This window comes from Argentina silus (genome assembly GCF_951799395.1).
Source record: "Argentina silus genome assembly, chromosome: 7".
Classification (NCBI taxonomy): Eukaryota; Metazoa; Chordata; class Actinopteri; order Argentiniformes; family Argentinidae; genus Argentina; species Argentina silus.
The window spans coordinates 18995947-19013141 of record NC_139661.1 but is presented as its reverse complement, the minus strand read 5'-3'; the positions used below and the strand labels follow the sequence as shown (position 1 = coordinate 19013141).

Here is a 17195-nt window from a genome sequence, read left to right as displayed (position 1 = left end):
TTGCTACGCACTGTGGTTGTGTTATATTCCACGATGTTTCAACATCTGCCGTCTCTGTGTGAGACTTCTGATTTACTTGCATAGTGCTTTCTCATCCTGTCTCCTACGGCGAATGCTGTTCGTTCATTTGTTTATATTTTTATTTCTACGAGGATCATCCCATTATCTCATTGTTCTTAGCCCTTCCAACAAACATAAATGTGTTTGATTTTGCTCAGCAGAGGCCAAAGAGGAACAGACCATGATTCCAGACTTAGAGAATTAAGTACATCCAGGTGTGGGGATTCCAGTCTACTCTGGGGTTTGCAAGATTTCTCATTGAATTACGCAGGCTGTTAGCCTGAGTGAACTTCCCCTTCTGAACTTTGACCTTGAGTATGCATGTGTGTGTGTGTGTGTGTGTGTGTGTGTGTGTGTGTGTGTGTGTGTGTGTGTGTGTGTGTGTGTTCTTCTCACCCCAAGACATGCCTGTGCTATGTGTGCAAATGTCATTTACAGGCAAAGGGAAAACATACGTAACCCAGACATGCATTGGCAGTCCTCTTACATTTCCTGTGTGCTTAAGTGTGCTTGAAATTACTTCTCAGTTGAACCAGATGACTACTGTATTTGATATGTGATATGTGGTGAAATAAATACAGTATCAATATATCAGTGCTGTGTGTGCACATTATTTTCCAGCTGCTGGATACCAAATATCTTGGCTCTGTAATTTCCTCACATGGTTTCTCTTACCACTGCTATATGTTTTTTTTTTTTTTTATCTCTTTCTCCCCCTCTGACACACAGGTGTCTCTATGTGTCTCTGCCTGGATGTCTGCTCACCACCTCAAGCTCAATCTTGACAAGACAGAGGTGTTTTTCCTTTCTGGGAAAGCCTGCCCTCTCCAAGACTTCTCCATCACGGTGGAGAACTCCACTGTGTCCCCCTCCCAGACAGCAAAGAATCTTGGGGTGATCCTGGACAACCAACTTTCCAGTGCGGCTAACATCACAGTGATGGACCGCCCCTATAGATTCTTCCTCTACAACATTCAAAGGTTACGCCCATTCCTCACGAGAGAAGCAGCGCAACACTTGGTCCAGGCACTTGTCATCCCTAACCCTAACCCTAACCCTGCTTAAACTACTGCAATTAACTTCTGCGGGTTCCCTACCTCCGCCATCAGACCTCTGCAGCTCATCCAGAACACTGCAGCCCGCCTGGTGTTCAATCTCTCCAAATTCTTCCACGTCACCCCGTCCTCTGCACTTAATTAATATGCAATTATCAGCTAATAACACTTTTAAAGTAAGTATCTGCTTAATACCGGGCTGTAAAATAAAGTTTTACCAGACGGTTGTATTTATGAGAGTATAGTAGCTATACAGTACAATAGCCCTGTTCACTGGAAAACAGTAAAATGCCAGAGAAACTTGATCTGCATTTGTTACCTGATACCCCATTTACCCCATTTAGCCTTTATTGACCGAGTGTGTGGGTAGAAAAGCATTCCAGTAGATGTGATTTGGCAGGTCAGTTGAATTTGGGCCACAAGGAGAGAATATATATATATATAGCAAGAAAAACACACTCATGAAAATCACTGTACTACTGTACTTGCACTAGAATGCCATGACAAACAGAATAACAATGCAGACCTCTGTCAGGCCAATACAGACCTCCCTCTCTCTCTCTCTCTCTCTCTCTCTCTCTCTCTCTCTCCCTCTCTCTCTCTCTCTCTCTCTCTCTCTCTCTCTCTTTCTGAAACCCAGAGGAGTGATAGTGAGCTGGCATTTGTGGCATGGTTACTGGTCTGTAAAGCCACAAATCCAAGCTGGGTATTGGGGTACATTACATACAGTATGCTACACGTCTGGGGGAAAATCTCTCCTCCTTCCCCCTCTATTTTCTTTGTTTTTCTTCCTCCTCTTTTACTCTTCTCTAGGAGGATAGGCACATAGGGCTAAGACTGTGTCCACAATCTCACAATGACGATTAGTCTTTCTATAATTATTCATGAATTTACAGTTTCTGATAACGACAAATTGTGTTCTTCTATTAACATGAAGGGAGAGCTCTGTGCTAAAAGCTTGAGTTTGGATCCACAATTGGTCTGGACCAGCTAATGTTTCCAATTAGAAGATAAAACACAAAAGGAGAAAGAAATGAAGTCATTGCATCTCATCTGGCTGGTGAAACTAAAATACCATGGTACTCTGGTCATTTTTGGGATGGTGATCAAAAACAGGCACTGGGCATTAAAACACCAGAACCCTATTTGGAAAGACAATGAAATTCATGGCAGACATTTATTTTCAGTTTGGCTTCAATTAGAGTTAGGGGAATGAGATCAAAAAGCAGACCCACCTGCAAATCAAAACAACACCTGCTGTCCTTAGGATGGCAAAGCAGTGCTTACTGATGTTTGCAGTTCGACACAATTTTTACTCAAAGGATTAACAGGTGTTGTTTTCAAGTGAATAGCCTATCAAGCACCAGAGAGCAGTTACCGTTGGAAGAAACAAAGAAATGTATAATATGCCAAATATGTCAGCACTAGACTGCAGGACCTATGAAACATAACATTGTTTGTCTGTGTGTTATGCAATCACAAACCCAACTGGCATGACATTCATGTGTTTCTAATCCATTGTTCATCGGCTGTATTCCATTGGCACGCCATTAGCATGCCACTGACCAGTGGTCTTTCAGCATTGCTGAATGTCACACTTTTGTGACGTCACTGAAGAACAATCTGACAGCTAAGGCTATTCTGGACCTCATAAGTGTCATCCTCAGCCTCAGACATGGGCCGTGTTCCAGACCACCTAAATTGCGGTCGCACTGCACATGCTGTATTACCAGTGGCTGCTTTGTTTATTGGTATACAGTACATCATATTGATGCGATTCCCGGCATGTTAAACACTTATCCATGTGTTGTGTTCTCAGCCTTGTTTAACATGTCAGTCTTGTGATGTCTGCAACTACAATGAAGGAGGCCTGGAGCATGGAACGCAAATGGGCAGCTGCTGATTGTTGTATTTTACTGTGTAGGGCACTGGCCGTGGCGTATAACATGATATCTGATTATACGTCCTACAAATTCTCCCTTACAATTCAGTGCTGGTTTGAAAATGCGTCCCTCTGACTCTACATAATAACAGTTTTGCTATTTGTTCAATCCACTTCCTAGATAATAACGAAGTTCTTCTATCAATCAACCAATCAATCAATCAATCAAATGTATTTGTATAGACAAATGTCACAAAGTGCTTCACGACAAAAACAATACAAAACAATATAAACAACAATATTCTACCGTTGAACCCGAGTAGCCATTGGATCCTGGGGACCAGGGAGCAGCCATTGGATCCTGGGGACCAGGGAGCAGCCATTCCTGCCACAGGGCAGAATTTACCCACAGGTCTTTGTGCTGCTGTGAAGTACTGCCAGTGGGAACAGAATAAACAGAACAAAGAGAGCATCTGCAAAAGATTTGGGCATACAGTAATAAATGGCGCAATGATAACTTACCCTCAATGAATTTAAATGCAGTGATTGCAATCTTATATTAACTAATGACTATTTTCTTTTCCATTCCACAGACTTCAGCTGTCTTGATTGACGCAACAGAACATATTTACAGCCAATACTCTATATTTAGCTAAACAGTAATAAAACAATTTGAATGCATTTGAGACATTGGATAGGCAAACAATAACAGCTATTAAGCATTCTCAGAAGCATGGAATTATGTGTGAATCTTTGATCTTTGTTTACCATTCATTCACACTGCAGAAAACATTTGCAGCTGCCAGAAGTGAACAACCCAGTCTTTACCCCTAGGCCCCTGAGTCCTTTGTCGAGTGTCACAAATGGGAATTCATCTCTATCAATCTATCATCTTTTTCTCTTTCTCTCTCTCATCTCCATCCCTCTCCTTTTGCCTCAAGTGTGTGTGTGTGTGTGTGTGTGTGTGTGTGTGTGTGTGTGTGTGTGTGTGCGTGTGTGTGTGTGTGTGTGTGTGTGTGTGTGTGTGTGTGTGGAGTAATAGCTCATTGCAATTCAGAAGCAAGCCTTAGGATTAGAGAGGAGGAGCAAACAGCTGGACCACAGACCCTCTGTCTACTCCACCCACACAAACACATGACGACAAAAAACTACAGACCCTCTGTCTACTCCACCCACACAAACACACGACGACAAAAAGACAGACACACCATCAGACAATAACACACAACAAAAATACATTACCACTCCTCAAAAAAGAAACCCCCATAAAGCGCAAAACAAAAACACGCTATACTGTATACTCATATCATACTTTCTCACATCATCTTCATTCTGTCGGGGATTCTAAACGGTGAGCGTCAACAACTCACAAGTATCTTTACATCTGTATTCAACAATGGAATGGGGCTGAATGCCATGTCATTTTTGGTCCTTTTCTGGGTTAGGGTTACAGGTCAGAGGCTGCAGGCCAGAGGGTGGCTACAGGGTGTGCAGGCTTTTGTTCCAGCTCAGCTCTAATCCACTTGATTGGACAAATCAGCTTACTAGTGTAATCGGGTGTGTTAGCTGGGTGGGAACAAAAGCCTGCACGCTCTGTTAGTTGCTCTCCATGATTTGGGTGTAGGTGCCAATATTCTCTGCCTTAATAAATATTGAAACATACAGTATCGAAGAAATTGGGAGCTAGCTGGCCCGAGAACTCAGGATATCTGTTGTGTTTCCTGCTCTACATGGACGTGATAGGGTCATCTATTTCCCCAAGCTGATGGGACTCCTCTATCCCTCTGCTACTGTAGTGTCAACAGAGCAGTAGAGCAATACACAGAATGGCATCAGCTGTGCTCATTAGGGTCCTATTCGGTGCTTGAAAATCAGGCTTTCAGCCTCCTCTACACCTCTGGTTCTCACCAGGCCAAACAGGCCTAGGGGTGTGTTTTAAAGTCAGGGCAGGATTTTCTTAGCATCTAATTGTGCTTTAGTTGTCTAGCAAACTTGGTGGGTGGCTATCATAATCCAAGTTATAGCGTGCTGTAACTACACGATCAAATTGATTTGTATAGTGCTTCTTACAAATACAGGTACAAAGTGTGCAGAAGTTACCAGAGCCTGTTGGGTAACCGGAGGGTATTTGACATGTGTTGCTTGTGTCTCCATATAGTCACCACCTCACGAACTGCAGAATGTAAACAAACTTGAGATCATACTACTGAGTGGGACTAGAAAGCCCAGCCGTGGAAATTCAAATGGGCTTGTTCACTAGGACTTGAAGCACTGGGCTTTGAGCTCTAGCAGGCCACTAGTAAGCCTTGGCACGCGCTGCCTCTCTGTCAAAAAGCAGTAATTGAGTTCTCCTGAACGCTGAATACTACCAGAGCAATGTCCTAAACCAGCAAGTCTCTTCATGCTCCTGGTTCGTTTCCGGCCATCGACATATCCTGCATGTCATCCCTCCTCTCTCTCACCCATCCTTCCTGTCAATCTCTACTATCTCTATCCCAATAAAGCAGAAATGCCCTAAAAATATATATTATAAATAAATAAATAAATAAAAAAGTCTCTTCATGCTCCCAATGACAAGTCTGGATGGACTACATCTAGCTTCAGAGGATCGAGGGATGGTCAAAACGCAACAATTATTGTGGTCTAACCCCAAAACTCCAGAGGGATCTGCTACACCAGAAGTGCATCACACAGGCAGAAAGTATGAAGCTCTTTCATCATTGGTGTCTGATGCACGTCTCTGCATTCTCAGATTTAGAGCGTAAACAAGGCATTCAGCCACGCCGGCGTGCTGCTTCTGTGTCTGGTGGAACATGTGCGTCAACTTGTGGTCCTCTGTGGCTCAGTTGGTAGAGCGTGGCACTAACAATGCTTAGGCTGTGGGTTTGACTCCTGCTGGGACCATATATACTGAAATGTATGCACTCACTGCAATGTAAGTCGCTTTGGATAAAAGTGTCAGCTAAATGGCATATACAGGGTATACAGTACCAGTCAAAAGTTTGGACACACCTTGCCAAGAGTGTGCAAAGCGGTCATCAAAGCAAAAGGTGGCTACTTTGAAGAATCTAAAATATAAAACATATTCTGGTTTGTTTAAAACTTTTTTGTTTACTACATAATTCCATATTGAATGAGAAGGTGTCCAAACTTTTGACTGGTACTATAACTGTGGATGACAGACAGTCAAAGAACCCACACGCAATGTTTTCACTGGAGCCTTGCCCGTAACTCAAAACATTTTCCAACTTGTTGGTTTGATAGAAAGTAGGCGTAATCTATCAGTAGTTAGAACATGATTCACCCAGAGCTTAATTGTATGGGAATGAGAATATCACTCCAAAACTATGGTAATTGTTGTGCCTGTTGAGAAATGGAAAGAGGCTGTTGTGGTTGACAGGGTAGGAACATTTAACTGATTCACATGTCCTACTCAGGCACTTAATCTTGGGGTTTGGATTGTGGCTGTCTAAGGCAGATCATGCTGTGCCAAAGACTGTTTAACCTCCTGCAGCTGTGTCCAGACATAATAAAGACACTTACACACATGAATGCACACATTCACATACACATACACACACACACACACACACACACACACACACACACACACACACACACACACACACACACACACAGGTACACACACACACACACACACAGGTACACACATCCACACACACACAACAGGAACTTTTGCAGCCGGGACTGAAGAAACATATGAGTGAGCCCACAGTTGTTTGTGTTTCCACTGGAGCAATTTGCACCCAACTTCACTGCATGGCTACTACATTCACTGAAAAAGGAGGTCAGACACTAATGACAAAAGCCGCAAAGGCTCATTCTGTAAGACTATTCAGAGAGAGCCCCAGGCTCTAATAGAATCAGGGGTACACTTTTCCACAAACCCACCCCCCACCACCCACAAAAAAGTGTGTGTGTGTGTGTATGTGTGTGTGTGTGTGGGGGGGCGGGGGGCGGGGGTAGGTGTGTGTGTGTGTGTGTGTGTGTGTGTTGGTGTGGGTGTGTGTGTGTGTGGGTGTGAGTGTGGATATGTGTGCTGGGCCGAGCAATATACAGTAGTGTATAATAACAATAATATATTATCCTGTTTTCATATAAATTCAACATTCTTATTGGAGAGGTTTGGGTTTAGCCTCTATGATTTTGTAATTACTTTGACCTGAGGAAAGGAGGAAGAGGAGAGGCCCTGTTCAAATATTTCAAATGAAATCCACCAATTGAAGGATTGAATGCTGTGGAACTGTTCTTGCTATCTTGGTTGGCCTGGGCTAGCTTCCAAGAGGAGGAATTAATGTGGTTTTCCTGCATGTAAGCAAACTTAAAGTTACTATGGAACAGTTCACCTCTGGGAGTGCTTTTGAGCTAGGTGGGTTCCCTTAGTAACAGGCAGAATCATTGTCATGAAATGACCTTATTGGATGGATAGGGGCACACCTCTCCACACCAATGAGCAAGCTTAAGCTTATTTTGCAAACATCTGGAACAGCCAAACTATACCAACGCCGTCAAGGCACCATAACATCTCCATACTGTGAGCCGCAGTTTAGGAACTAAAAGAGATCTATGAGACTTGCTAGACCGCATGCCAAAGCAACATGTCTGCGAAGCAAGGCTCGCTTGAATCAGCGTAGTTTTACACTTCAAACTCATCTCAACAACACCTATGTTTAACAAGTAGACTCTGGGCCCCAACATATGTTTACATTCTGAGAGGAAGGTGGGGAGACCACGTATCCATCACCAATGCCTCCATAGCTGGAAAGCAAAACAATCCTGTGGGAACACACAGATGGGATAAGAAACCATAGTGTCAAAGGTCAAGCTCTATCTCTGTTTCAGGTAACAAGGCACACCTCTACCAACCTTTCATGCCTGTTCCTCAAAATTCAACCCCCTTCATGGGAATTCAGTGTTCACCTGAAAACCATATGTTCTTGCTCTCTGACTTTAGACAGTTCTTTTTCATACAAAGGCTTACTTATTAATGTCTCCATGAGGGCCTGGAATACTGATTTTCTGCCTTGTTTGGCGGAAAATGCCATGTTTTGAGTTGCATAGCTATGCAATACTGTACGCTAACATGCTCCCAAATTATTCCCCCTACCATAAGATGGATGTTTTACAAGATTACTCACTTACAAGATTACAAGATTTACAAGATTACTACACAAATGTAGGGCAAAGACAATGAGATATGATTCTGTTTCATAGAGATTCTAAGAGAACGGTGGCCTTACGCTTGGGCAAGTCTAGATGACTTTAACCAGGACTGCTTCCTAACAGAACCCACACATACACAGAACACTTCTTGAGTGCACTTAGCAGATCAGCTGTGCCGGCTCTCATTGACCCAGCTAGCAGTCTGGTTTCGTTCACCAATAAAATCAGAGTGCTTCAGACAGTTCCATTACCTCACCCATGCCGCCCCAGCCACAGAGTCTCTTACTGGGACAGCGGGCAGCAGTGGCAACTAAGGGCAACAAATACGTTATAAGAGTGCAGATGTACAGAAGGGATACATGCAGACACAGGGATACACTCAAAGAGACATATACTGTACATAGACATACTGTACACACACTGTGCACTCACACACACACACGCACATGCGCACGCACACGCACACACACACACACACACACACACACACACACACACACACACACACAAGTATAAATCCAAAAGGGGCACAGCTCTTGCAAATGCCCACAGGAAACATGGCAGAAGTGTGTGTAAAGAAACTGTGGAGGGAAAAGAAAACAAACCCATGGCAACAGGGTACAATTTTCCTGGGTTAATATCAATGCCAATTGAGCAATCTACCCAGCAACTGTTTCCGTTTCAGACACTGAAATGTGCCACGCACAAGGACATGGTTATATACTGTATTACTATCTTGAGATGTGTATAATTATAGTCTAGTGTATACAGTGCATTAGGGTCTTCTTGCATCTGCAATGTGCAAAATATCAGGGAGGTTGACACATGACATTGACCCCTTATAAACACTTATACTATAGTTATAACTCCCCATGCTCCCCATGAAAATGCGGTACATAAAGAAATAATTGAATCGAATTGCAAAAAAGGGAAATGAACAAATCAAATTACTGATAAACACTGTATACAGAGTAGTTTCAAGTAAGAAATTAAACTGCGCAATAAAATGTGACAAAAGTAGCCTATGCTTTCACAAAAGAGGGGGGATATTTGCCAGTGGCTATGAGATGTGGACTCGGCACATAAAGGGTGGAATTCCTGTGATCCCCATCCACAGGGAAGAGACGCAGGAGGCGGGGTAGACAGATTCCCTGTGCCGATGCGTCCGTTAGAACCTGGACTGCATTACCGTCCAATGTTGTCTCAGTCCCTCCTCTATCCACCTCTCCTGTAGCGTGCCAGGCGCATCTCTCCAAGTGGGATTAAACCATGTAACAATAACGTGACAACAGCTGAGAGAACGCACTGTCGCTGTGGGAATTGGTGGATGGACTACAGACCATCAAAGTCCGCTGACAGATAGATGCGCACGGCGTATGTTTCTTTTAGTGTTTGATGAGTGAGGAGTTAAGCCGTGCGCGATAGGACCATCCTAAAACAATTTCTTGTCTGTCCATCCGCAGCCTCACAATGACCAACGTTCACCTCCTTGCACTCCTGGGTAAGTTTCCACTATTGCATTTGTAACATTTGAAGGACTCAAACAAGTGGCACCGTTATGTTTCGGTGCGCCACATATGGATTTGTTCTCCAAGTTCTTGTTCCGTTTTTCCACCGTTATTTTTTTTTCATCTCTCATGACAGCTCAAATGAATGATAGTGCCACATACTATCATTACTAGATAGAACCACTAATTGTTCAGACTGACACAAGCACGTAGCTGTTAAATTCAGCAAGTGTGGTTGATAGGCTTTTTACGTCATTAAGTTGCTCTTTTTCCTTGTTCTCGAGTCCCTCTGCTTGTTCGGGCTGAGCAGCTACTGTTGCTCGGCTCCTGCAACTTCGAGGACGATACTTGCGGCTACACATCGGACACTGCTTACGCCATATGGACCAGAAACGAAGAAGGTTTGCCAACCCTTTGTCTGAATTGATTTCAATGTGCAAAAATAATGCATGTTTGTCATCTGACATTTTGTAAGTTTCATGAATGATGTTTTAAACACACATGATCACATACATTTAAAGAATTAATACTACTACAATTGTACTGATGAAATGTGATAGAGGACTAGAGGATCAGAGCTGAGCATGGCTACAATGTGTCTCTGCCCTGGCGTTGACCAAGACCCTCTTGTTGTGCATGACCGGGTTCATTAAGAGACTGTTTGGTCCTTTCAGAGAGAGAGAGAGAGTGGGAGGGAGCAGGGGGAGAGAGAGGGATGTCAAAGAGAAAGATGGGGAGGTGGGCAGGGAGATACAGACATCACACACACACACACACACACACACACACACACACACACACACACAATTGTACTGGTTCAGTCTGTCTGTTTATTCAGTAGAAAGGCAAGGCCAACTGTGCTATGCAACTTGATGCAAGGATTTCTCATAGGTTTAGAAACCAAAAAGTGGTATCAGACATCAGTTGAAAAGAAAAAGTTGTGTCCGACAAGTCATCAAGCCAGCTAGGAAGTAATTGTCAGCTATCAATGGAAAGTTCTGCTAATGGTCTTGAAATAAATGTATTCATCCAGACCGGAAAACCAGTCTGTTGAGAGAGAGAGAGAGAGAGAAAGAGAGAGAGAGAGAGAGAGAGAGAGAGAGAGAGAGAGAGCGTGAGTCTGTTGGACTGAGAGATGTGTGTCACCAGATTCCACATGCCAAGCCACACACTCTACTGACAGTAGTCTTTCCTCTTTTCCACCAGCTGCAAGGCTAACATTAGTCTCTGCAGCGCTCAAAGACAGCTCTTCCAAAAGCAGCATCTCTAGTTTATACCGTTCTGTCTGTGGAGTTTACGCTACCCCTCTAAAAATAAGTGTTGGTGTTGTCAAGTCTCTGTGCCATCACTGCTTGCCAAATCAGGGGGCTTGACGGTAGTGTGTACTCACTGCAGCCAGTTGGCTCTCTGGGGGGGCCAACTGCAGCGAGACGTAGAGCAGAACTCCACTTTCAAGTGGTTTGGGGAACAGAAGCGTTCACACTAAAGCATTAACAAAAGAGCCCTGAGAGCAAGCGAGCAGGCGTGCCAAGTGAATGTAACCCCCCCTGCTCCTGCCAAAAATGGAACTCCAAACCCCGGCACAACCTTGGGGATGTCGTCGGATGGATTACAGCCGCGCGCTACTCCCAACGGGTCGATAAATACAACCGTAAAAACCGAGACTAGGCCACTTATGTGTTTTCTGTTTTGTTTCCGTGGCAACGTGGGATTGTGCCGGGGCAGGCGCACCAAAAAAAAATAAGGACTGTGGTGGAAAGCAGGATGGATGTCATCTGGGTTAATGGTTATTCTTGTGAAGGAAAGATGTTGGGCATCGCAGTACAAAGATAGAATAAATTAAAGGATGGGCATAAATTAAGAGAAAGGATGTCCTTAGCCTTGTTTGAGTTCAAAGACCACCCAGTGAAGCATTCCAAATTATTCTCCCCCTTGTTTAGACGGTCCCTAATGCTGCCAGGAGGTGGGTTGGTCCTCGATTCGATCTGCTCGATTCAAACAGTTCTGTTCTGCACAGTCTGTCAAGGAAGATTCAGAGGGAGGGGGCCCCACCCCGTTCACACATGTTCTTGTCCTTGACCGTGGTTCACTAGCCTGGGCGACTCGTTTTCAGACAGCTGCAGAAAGCATTTGTAAGCATATCCTGGAAGGAAAGCAGACGTCTATGGTCCTCTGTTCTTTGTCTGGTCATCAACCACAGAGACGCAAAGGTCCTGCACTCACCGGGGGAACTCGCAGAAAATAAATCATGATGCTGACACTACATCTTATGAGACTTTGGGGTCAGGGTTTAAAGTTTACTCAGGGCTCTTTCACACCATAAAGTGTCAGAGTCACAACTTGTTCAGTCTTTGTTCATTCTGGAGGGGAGCCTTTCTCCTCTTCCAGTCAGGGTTAGCTTGCTGTTAAGGGTTAGCTACCTACTAAGGGTTGATGTGCTGCTACTGGGTAATAATGACTCAGTAGATGAAGTATGGGACATGATAACTAGCCTGTAAACCTGTAAACAAGAGCGTTCAGCAACTCAATATTATTATATTTAGACGTACTTTAGGTAATCCTAGGTTAGAAAAAGCTGAGATCCATTGTATGATTTAACAGAACAAGCCCAACATATGCAATTGATCATGCCTGATGGGGGTCCATTACCAAATACTGGAGCCCAATGTAAGCTACCAGCTCATGAATTTAACCGTGGGTATCTGTATCGGACACATCATAAACTGGCCAAATCACCTTGATGTTTAGAGCTCATAAGACATCTATTATCTGCAGAAAATGAGATAATAGATGTCTATCTGCAGAAAATGAGTGTTAGCAAGTGTCCAGATATATAAGCACGCTAAATGGATTATATACTTTGCATCCATCACACCCAGGTCAGAAAGCTTCGGATTTGGTCTTTCGCCAACATGGCGGTATTGCTTATCCTTTCTTTGCCTAAGAATTTGCACATGTTCAATCCAGAGATCGTTAATTTCAAACTGTGCCATTTGAAACATAAAAGGACGAATTGTATTGAAATGTTTTAGTCTGGTGCTATCCCAAAGCAACATGATAAGTGGTTTATTATTCCCAGAGGGCCCGTTTTTTTGTATTGCATTATGCAATAACTCTTCATCTACAGTACTCTTTGGCCCGTGTGTGGAGATGTTTACACTTTCAACAACACTCGGACAGGCCATGCCTGAGAGAACTAACAGTAAGGTTCACTTCGGAGTGTTTTTGTTAGAAGCCAGCGGTGGGGGAAGACAGGCGTTATTTTTGTTACAGCACAGGGAGAGAGGGCTTAAAAGAGAGATAGGTCCACACACCATCTGGAAGGAATCACATGCACTGACGCAATAAAAGTGACCAGAAAAATAGCACGCTTCACAAGCGAAGCCCTCTATCTCCATCTGCAGGGGTTATGTTGCTTATTGAACATGTGGTTCGTCTTATCCACTTCCTTCAACAGAGACTGCATGATGCAGTGGGGGCTGGTGGTGACAGAAATTGGAGGATGGACTCATGGTATCATCCCATCCCATGCATTACAATGAGATGTCCTCCGTTTTCTACCTCCACCAGCCTCCCCTGCCATGATGTACGTAGGTGTTAACAGTGCGTGATTAAACCTCCAGGCAAGATTGGATCTATTACAGGTCTACTGAACAGCATCAAAAGCACAGAGAGGATTTTCCATTGCTAACCGCATCATTTAATTCTATGCTTTCCCACCCCTCTCTCTCTCTTTCTGTCACCCCCCCCCCCCCTCTCTCTCCTGATCCCACCAACCACAGTGCTAGGGAAAAGGTGATCATTCTCTGTCTTCATGTCCCAGACCGGCTGGTTGTGGTTTTGAGACTTTCCATTTGATAAACTTTTTTCCCCCATCCACGCACTGGGTTCCTTAGTTGGCCATCAGTGGTTTTACAGTATTAATGACTTGATGTCATCTTTGCCACACAGACATTTACTCATTGTGTAATGACTGTTGTACTTAGGCAGAGGACTCAAATGCACGACTCGGAGATAAAACTTGAATCCAACTGAATAGTCTTTACTTTCAAAAGGGTTCGGTACACAGGTAGGCAGTCAATGGGTAGGCAGATAATCCAGGAAGGGGGTAGGCAAAGCAGGGTTCGGTACACAGATAGGCTGTTAAAAAAGGCAGGCAGATAATCCAGGAAGGGGGTAGGCAAAGCAGGGTTCGGTACACAGATAGGCTGTTAAAAAAGGCAGGCAGATAATCCAGGAAGGGGGTAGGCAAAGCAGGGTTCGGTACATAGGTAGGCAGTTCAAAAAGGCAGTTCAAAAAGGCAGGAACAGGGCGGGACATTACACATTGGTCATGCGAGAGTTTATTGCTGATTCTTTGTGCTTCTGTCAGCTAATTGTATGCTGAGGTCAGTTTCTAGTGTGGTTTTTTTTGGCCTATTTGTTTAGGCTAGTGGATATTTCACCAGTACAGGCCATGACTATGGGTCTTGTCAATGCCCTTTCATCATACATCAAAAGACACATACCCCTACATCCTCAAATTAGATCATCACTTTGAAGTTCAATTTAATGATTATTTAAGCAGCTACAGACTCATCACCACTCAGCTATTTGTTTTGATCCTAAAGTTTAAGTAAACACACACACACACACACACACACACACACACACACACACTCCCCCATCACTCTTACTTTATAGCTTGAAAGTAAAAGTGTAAGCTTTTTTTGTTGTTTTTTTGTTGCATGCAATCATTTTGGGGGAGGTTAGACAGATATCTGATACTTAACTGTTGTCCTGTGTGGCTCACTTTGTAGAACATGTGGTTTGGGTCGTGGGTTCGATTCCCCCTGGGATCATATGTACAAACATGCACTCATTGCACTGTAAGGTAAGTCGCTTTGAATACCCTATCCCTCTCCCACCCTCCGCAGGGCGATTCATCACGGCCGACTCCTCCTTCATCAGGGATCAGGAGAAAGCGGTTCTGGTGAGCCCTGTTCTGGAGCAGCTCGACTGGAGCTGCCTGAGGCTGGTCTACCAGATCACCGGAGCCGGGTCGCTGCAGCTCCACCTGAGACCTGAGGGAGACAATTTTGATTACATGCTGTGGAGCGCCAACAAAGCCTCAGACAGCTGGCTCATCGCTAGCGTAGACCTGCACAACACCACCAATGCCTACCAGGTAGATATAGGGTACCTAAAGGTAGTCTGTCTGTCTTACTCTGTCTGTCCTAAAGGTAGTCTGTTTGTCTTACTCTGTCTGTCTTAAATAGTCTCAGCAGTTAATTGTCATCTTTATATGGGGCAATTCCCTGTAGAGCCCTGCGCGGGACTGTTTTCTTCATCCCGCTCCCGCCCGCTCTCACTGAATTTCTGACCATTACCGCCCGCGACCGCAGGGTGCGTGTTACACTCCCGCCCGCTCCAGCAGTGTGTATGTCCACTCCCGCCCGCTCCAGCAGTGTGTATGTCCACTCCCGCCCGCTCCCGCAGTGTGTATGTCCACTCCCGCCCGCTCCCGCAGTGTGTATGTCCACTCCCGCCCGTGTCCGCAAAACTCTGAGAGTTTCTGCCTGCACAATAATAGAGATGCATTGATTTTGTGTCTTCTCCCGTCCCGCAGGAGAAAACACGTAATTGTATAGGCTATTAATAAAGAGATTCATGGGGTTGTTTGTTTCGTTTCCCTGGCCTGCATGTATTTTGACGCGGTTAGGGAAAGCGCTTCTATTTCGTCAAAGCCCTACGTGAAATGTGAGCAGCACTTCCAGAGCTTCCGAAGCTAGGCTATAGTGTTAGCTAGCCTAGACTACCTCCCGATCCCGCAGTGTTTTTTTTAGCCGCCCGTTCCCGCCCGCAGCAAAGTTCAAACCGCCCGCTCCCGCGAGATTTGCGTCCGCCGGGTCCCGCGGGACCCAATCCCAATGCAGCCCTCTAATTCCCTGCATACAGACTAAACAATAAGAGTATTCATACCTGCCTTTACTACCATTATGGACTCATCATGGACAATTTGCATCCTCCCTTGAGACACAAAGAACCAATAATGGAAGTCTTGGGAGATTTGAATGCTACATCTGTAAGCAGTAAGTAACCTAATTTTGAGTCTTACTAAAACGTCAAAGTAGCGAAAACTTCAATAACAAATCTTGTGTGTACAAGGCCTTAGAAATTACATGTAAAATGGTAATAACGTGATTATAACATAATAACTATGTTTTCATATAGTTGGAGTTATTCATAAGTTATTATAGTTAGTTATTCATTAGATAAAGCACTACTGTGTACACATTTCAGCACCAAGTTCTTACCAGTTGAATAAGGACTTTGAAGATGTACATTGTCTTGTGTTGAGGCACCAACTAATATACAGTAAGACTATAAAATAAATCGTTACGTAAGAGAACTAAACACACTTAGACAAGGGATTTAGAATATACACTTAAATGATGCTGTGTTTATGAAAGAATCTAAAACCTCTGGGAATGCTGATGTTAGAGGAGCCAACCAACCCTCTTTCCATGACATGAGAGACCCAAGGCCACACAGCCTTATGATGACAGGAGGAGGCATGATGGAACACTAAGCACTTATGATGACAGGAGGAGGCATGATGGAACACTAAGCACTTATGATGACAGGAGGAGGCATGATGGAACACTAAGCACTTATGAGGATTTTCCTTAATAATGTTACTTCTCCTTCAGCTGCAGCCAAGTGCTCGTAGTCTCCCATTATGTAACAAACCATCATTAATGGAGTGATAGACTACACATGACAAAGCAAAGGTACTCTGTCAGTATACAGTATGGATTTAAAATCTTATGGAAATTGTTATGGAACTTTTTAAGGTTGTTTTTACAAGTGTGGGTGAATTATGAATGGAAAGAGGAAAAAAAAAAAGATCTCGCACGTCCCACACGTTGTCATTGTGAGTAATGACGCGACAGGAATGTTTTAAAAGGTGGATGATGTGTTTATCTTAAATCATTGAAATATGGTCTTGTGTAGTATTTATGTCTCCAATCATCAGGATTGGGTGCTTACTCCTGCTGGCCTGTAGACCTTAATGGTTCATAGGAGACATGCCGTGTGTCTCCGGGCAGATTGCCTGTCTGACTTAGTGTTGATTTAGTAGGGAGGTCCATAGGAGCTTACTGATAGGACAGAGGCCCAACACATTGGGGGATTGAAGAGGATTGGTTTTGTGGTTTGTGATCATCTCAGGGAACATATCGCCGGTAGAGTTCAGAGGTCTTGCTGGATAACATCATAACAGTGCTGATCTATCTTTCTTTCCCTCTTCTTCTTTTTGTCTGTTGCTTTCTCTCTTTCCTAGATTTTGATGGAGGGCCGACCCAATGAGGGGGCAGGCAACAGTGTGGCGATCTTCGAAATACATATTGTACCTGGCTATTGCGTAGGTTAGTCTCTGGGCAAAGCAATCTAATCCCAAAACCTTGAAGCATGGTTTATGATTCCTAGAGCAAAGCAATGAGGTGTGTGTGTGTATGTGTGCAT

The 17195-nt window shown here is 44.0% G+C and overlaps 1 protein-coding gene across 1 annotated transcript in view; it reads left to right on the top strand.

The window, feature by feature from the left end:
- Window positions 1-9627: 9627 nt before the first annotated feature.
- Window positions 9628-17195, top strand: part of mamdc2a (MAM domain containing 2a) — a gene marked incomplete at its 3' end in the record, with an annotated part of 16290 nt that continues 8722 nt past the window's right edge. Inside the window, exons 1-4 of the mRNA XM_083673765.1 lie at window positions 9628-9682; window positions 9974-10090; window positions 14606-14856; window positions 17014-17098. Coding sequence (XP_083529891.1) covers window positions 9652-9682; window positions 9974-10090; window positions 14606-14856; window positions 17014-17098 — 484 coding nt within the window. The 5' untranslated portion in view covers window positions 9628-9651. The remainder of the gene's footprint in view (window positions 9683-9973; window positions 10091-14605; window positions 14857-17013; window positions 17099-17195) is intronic.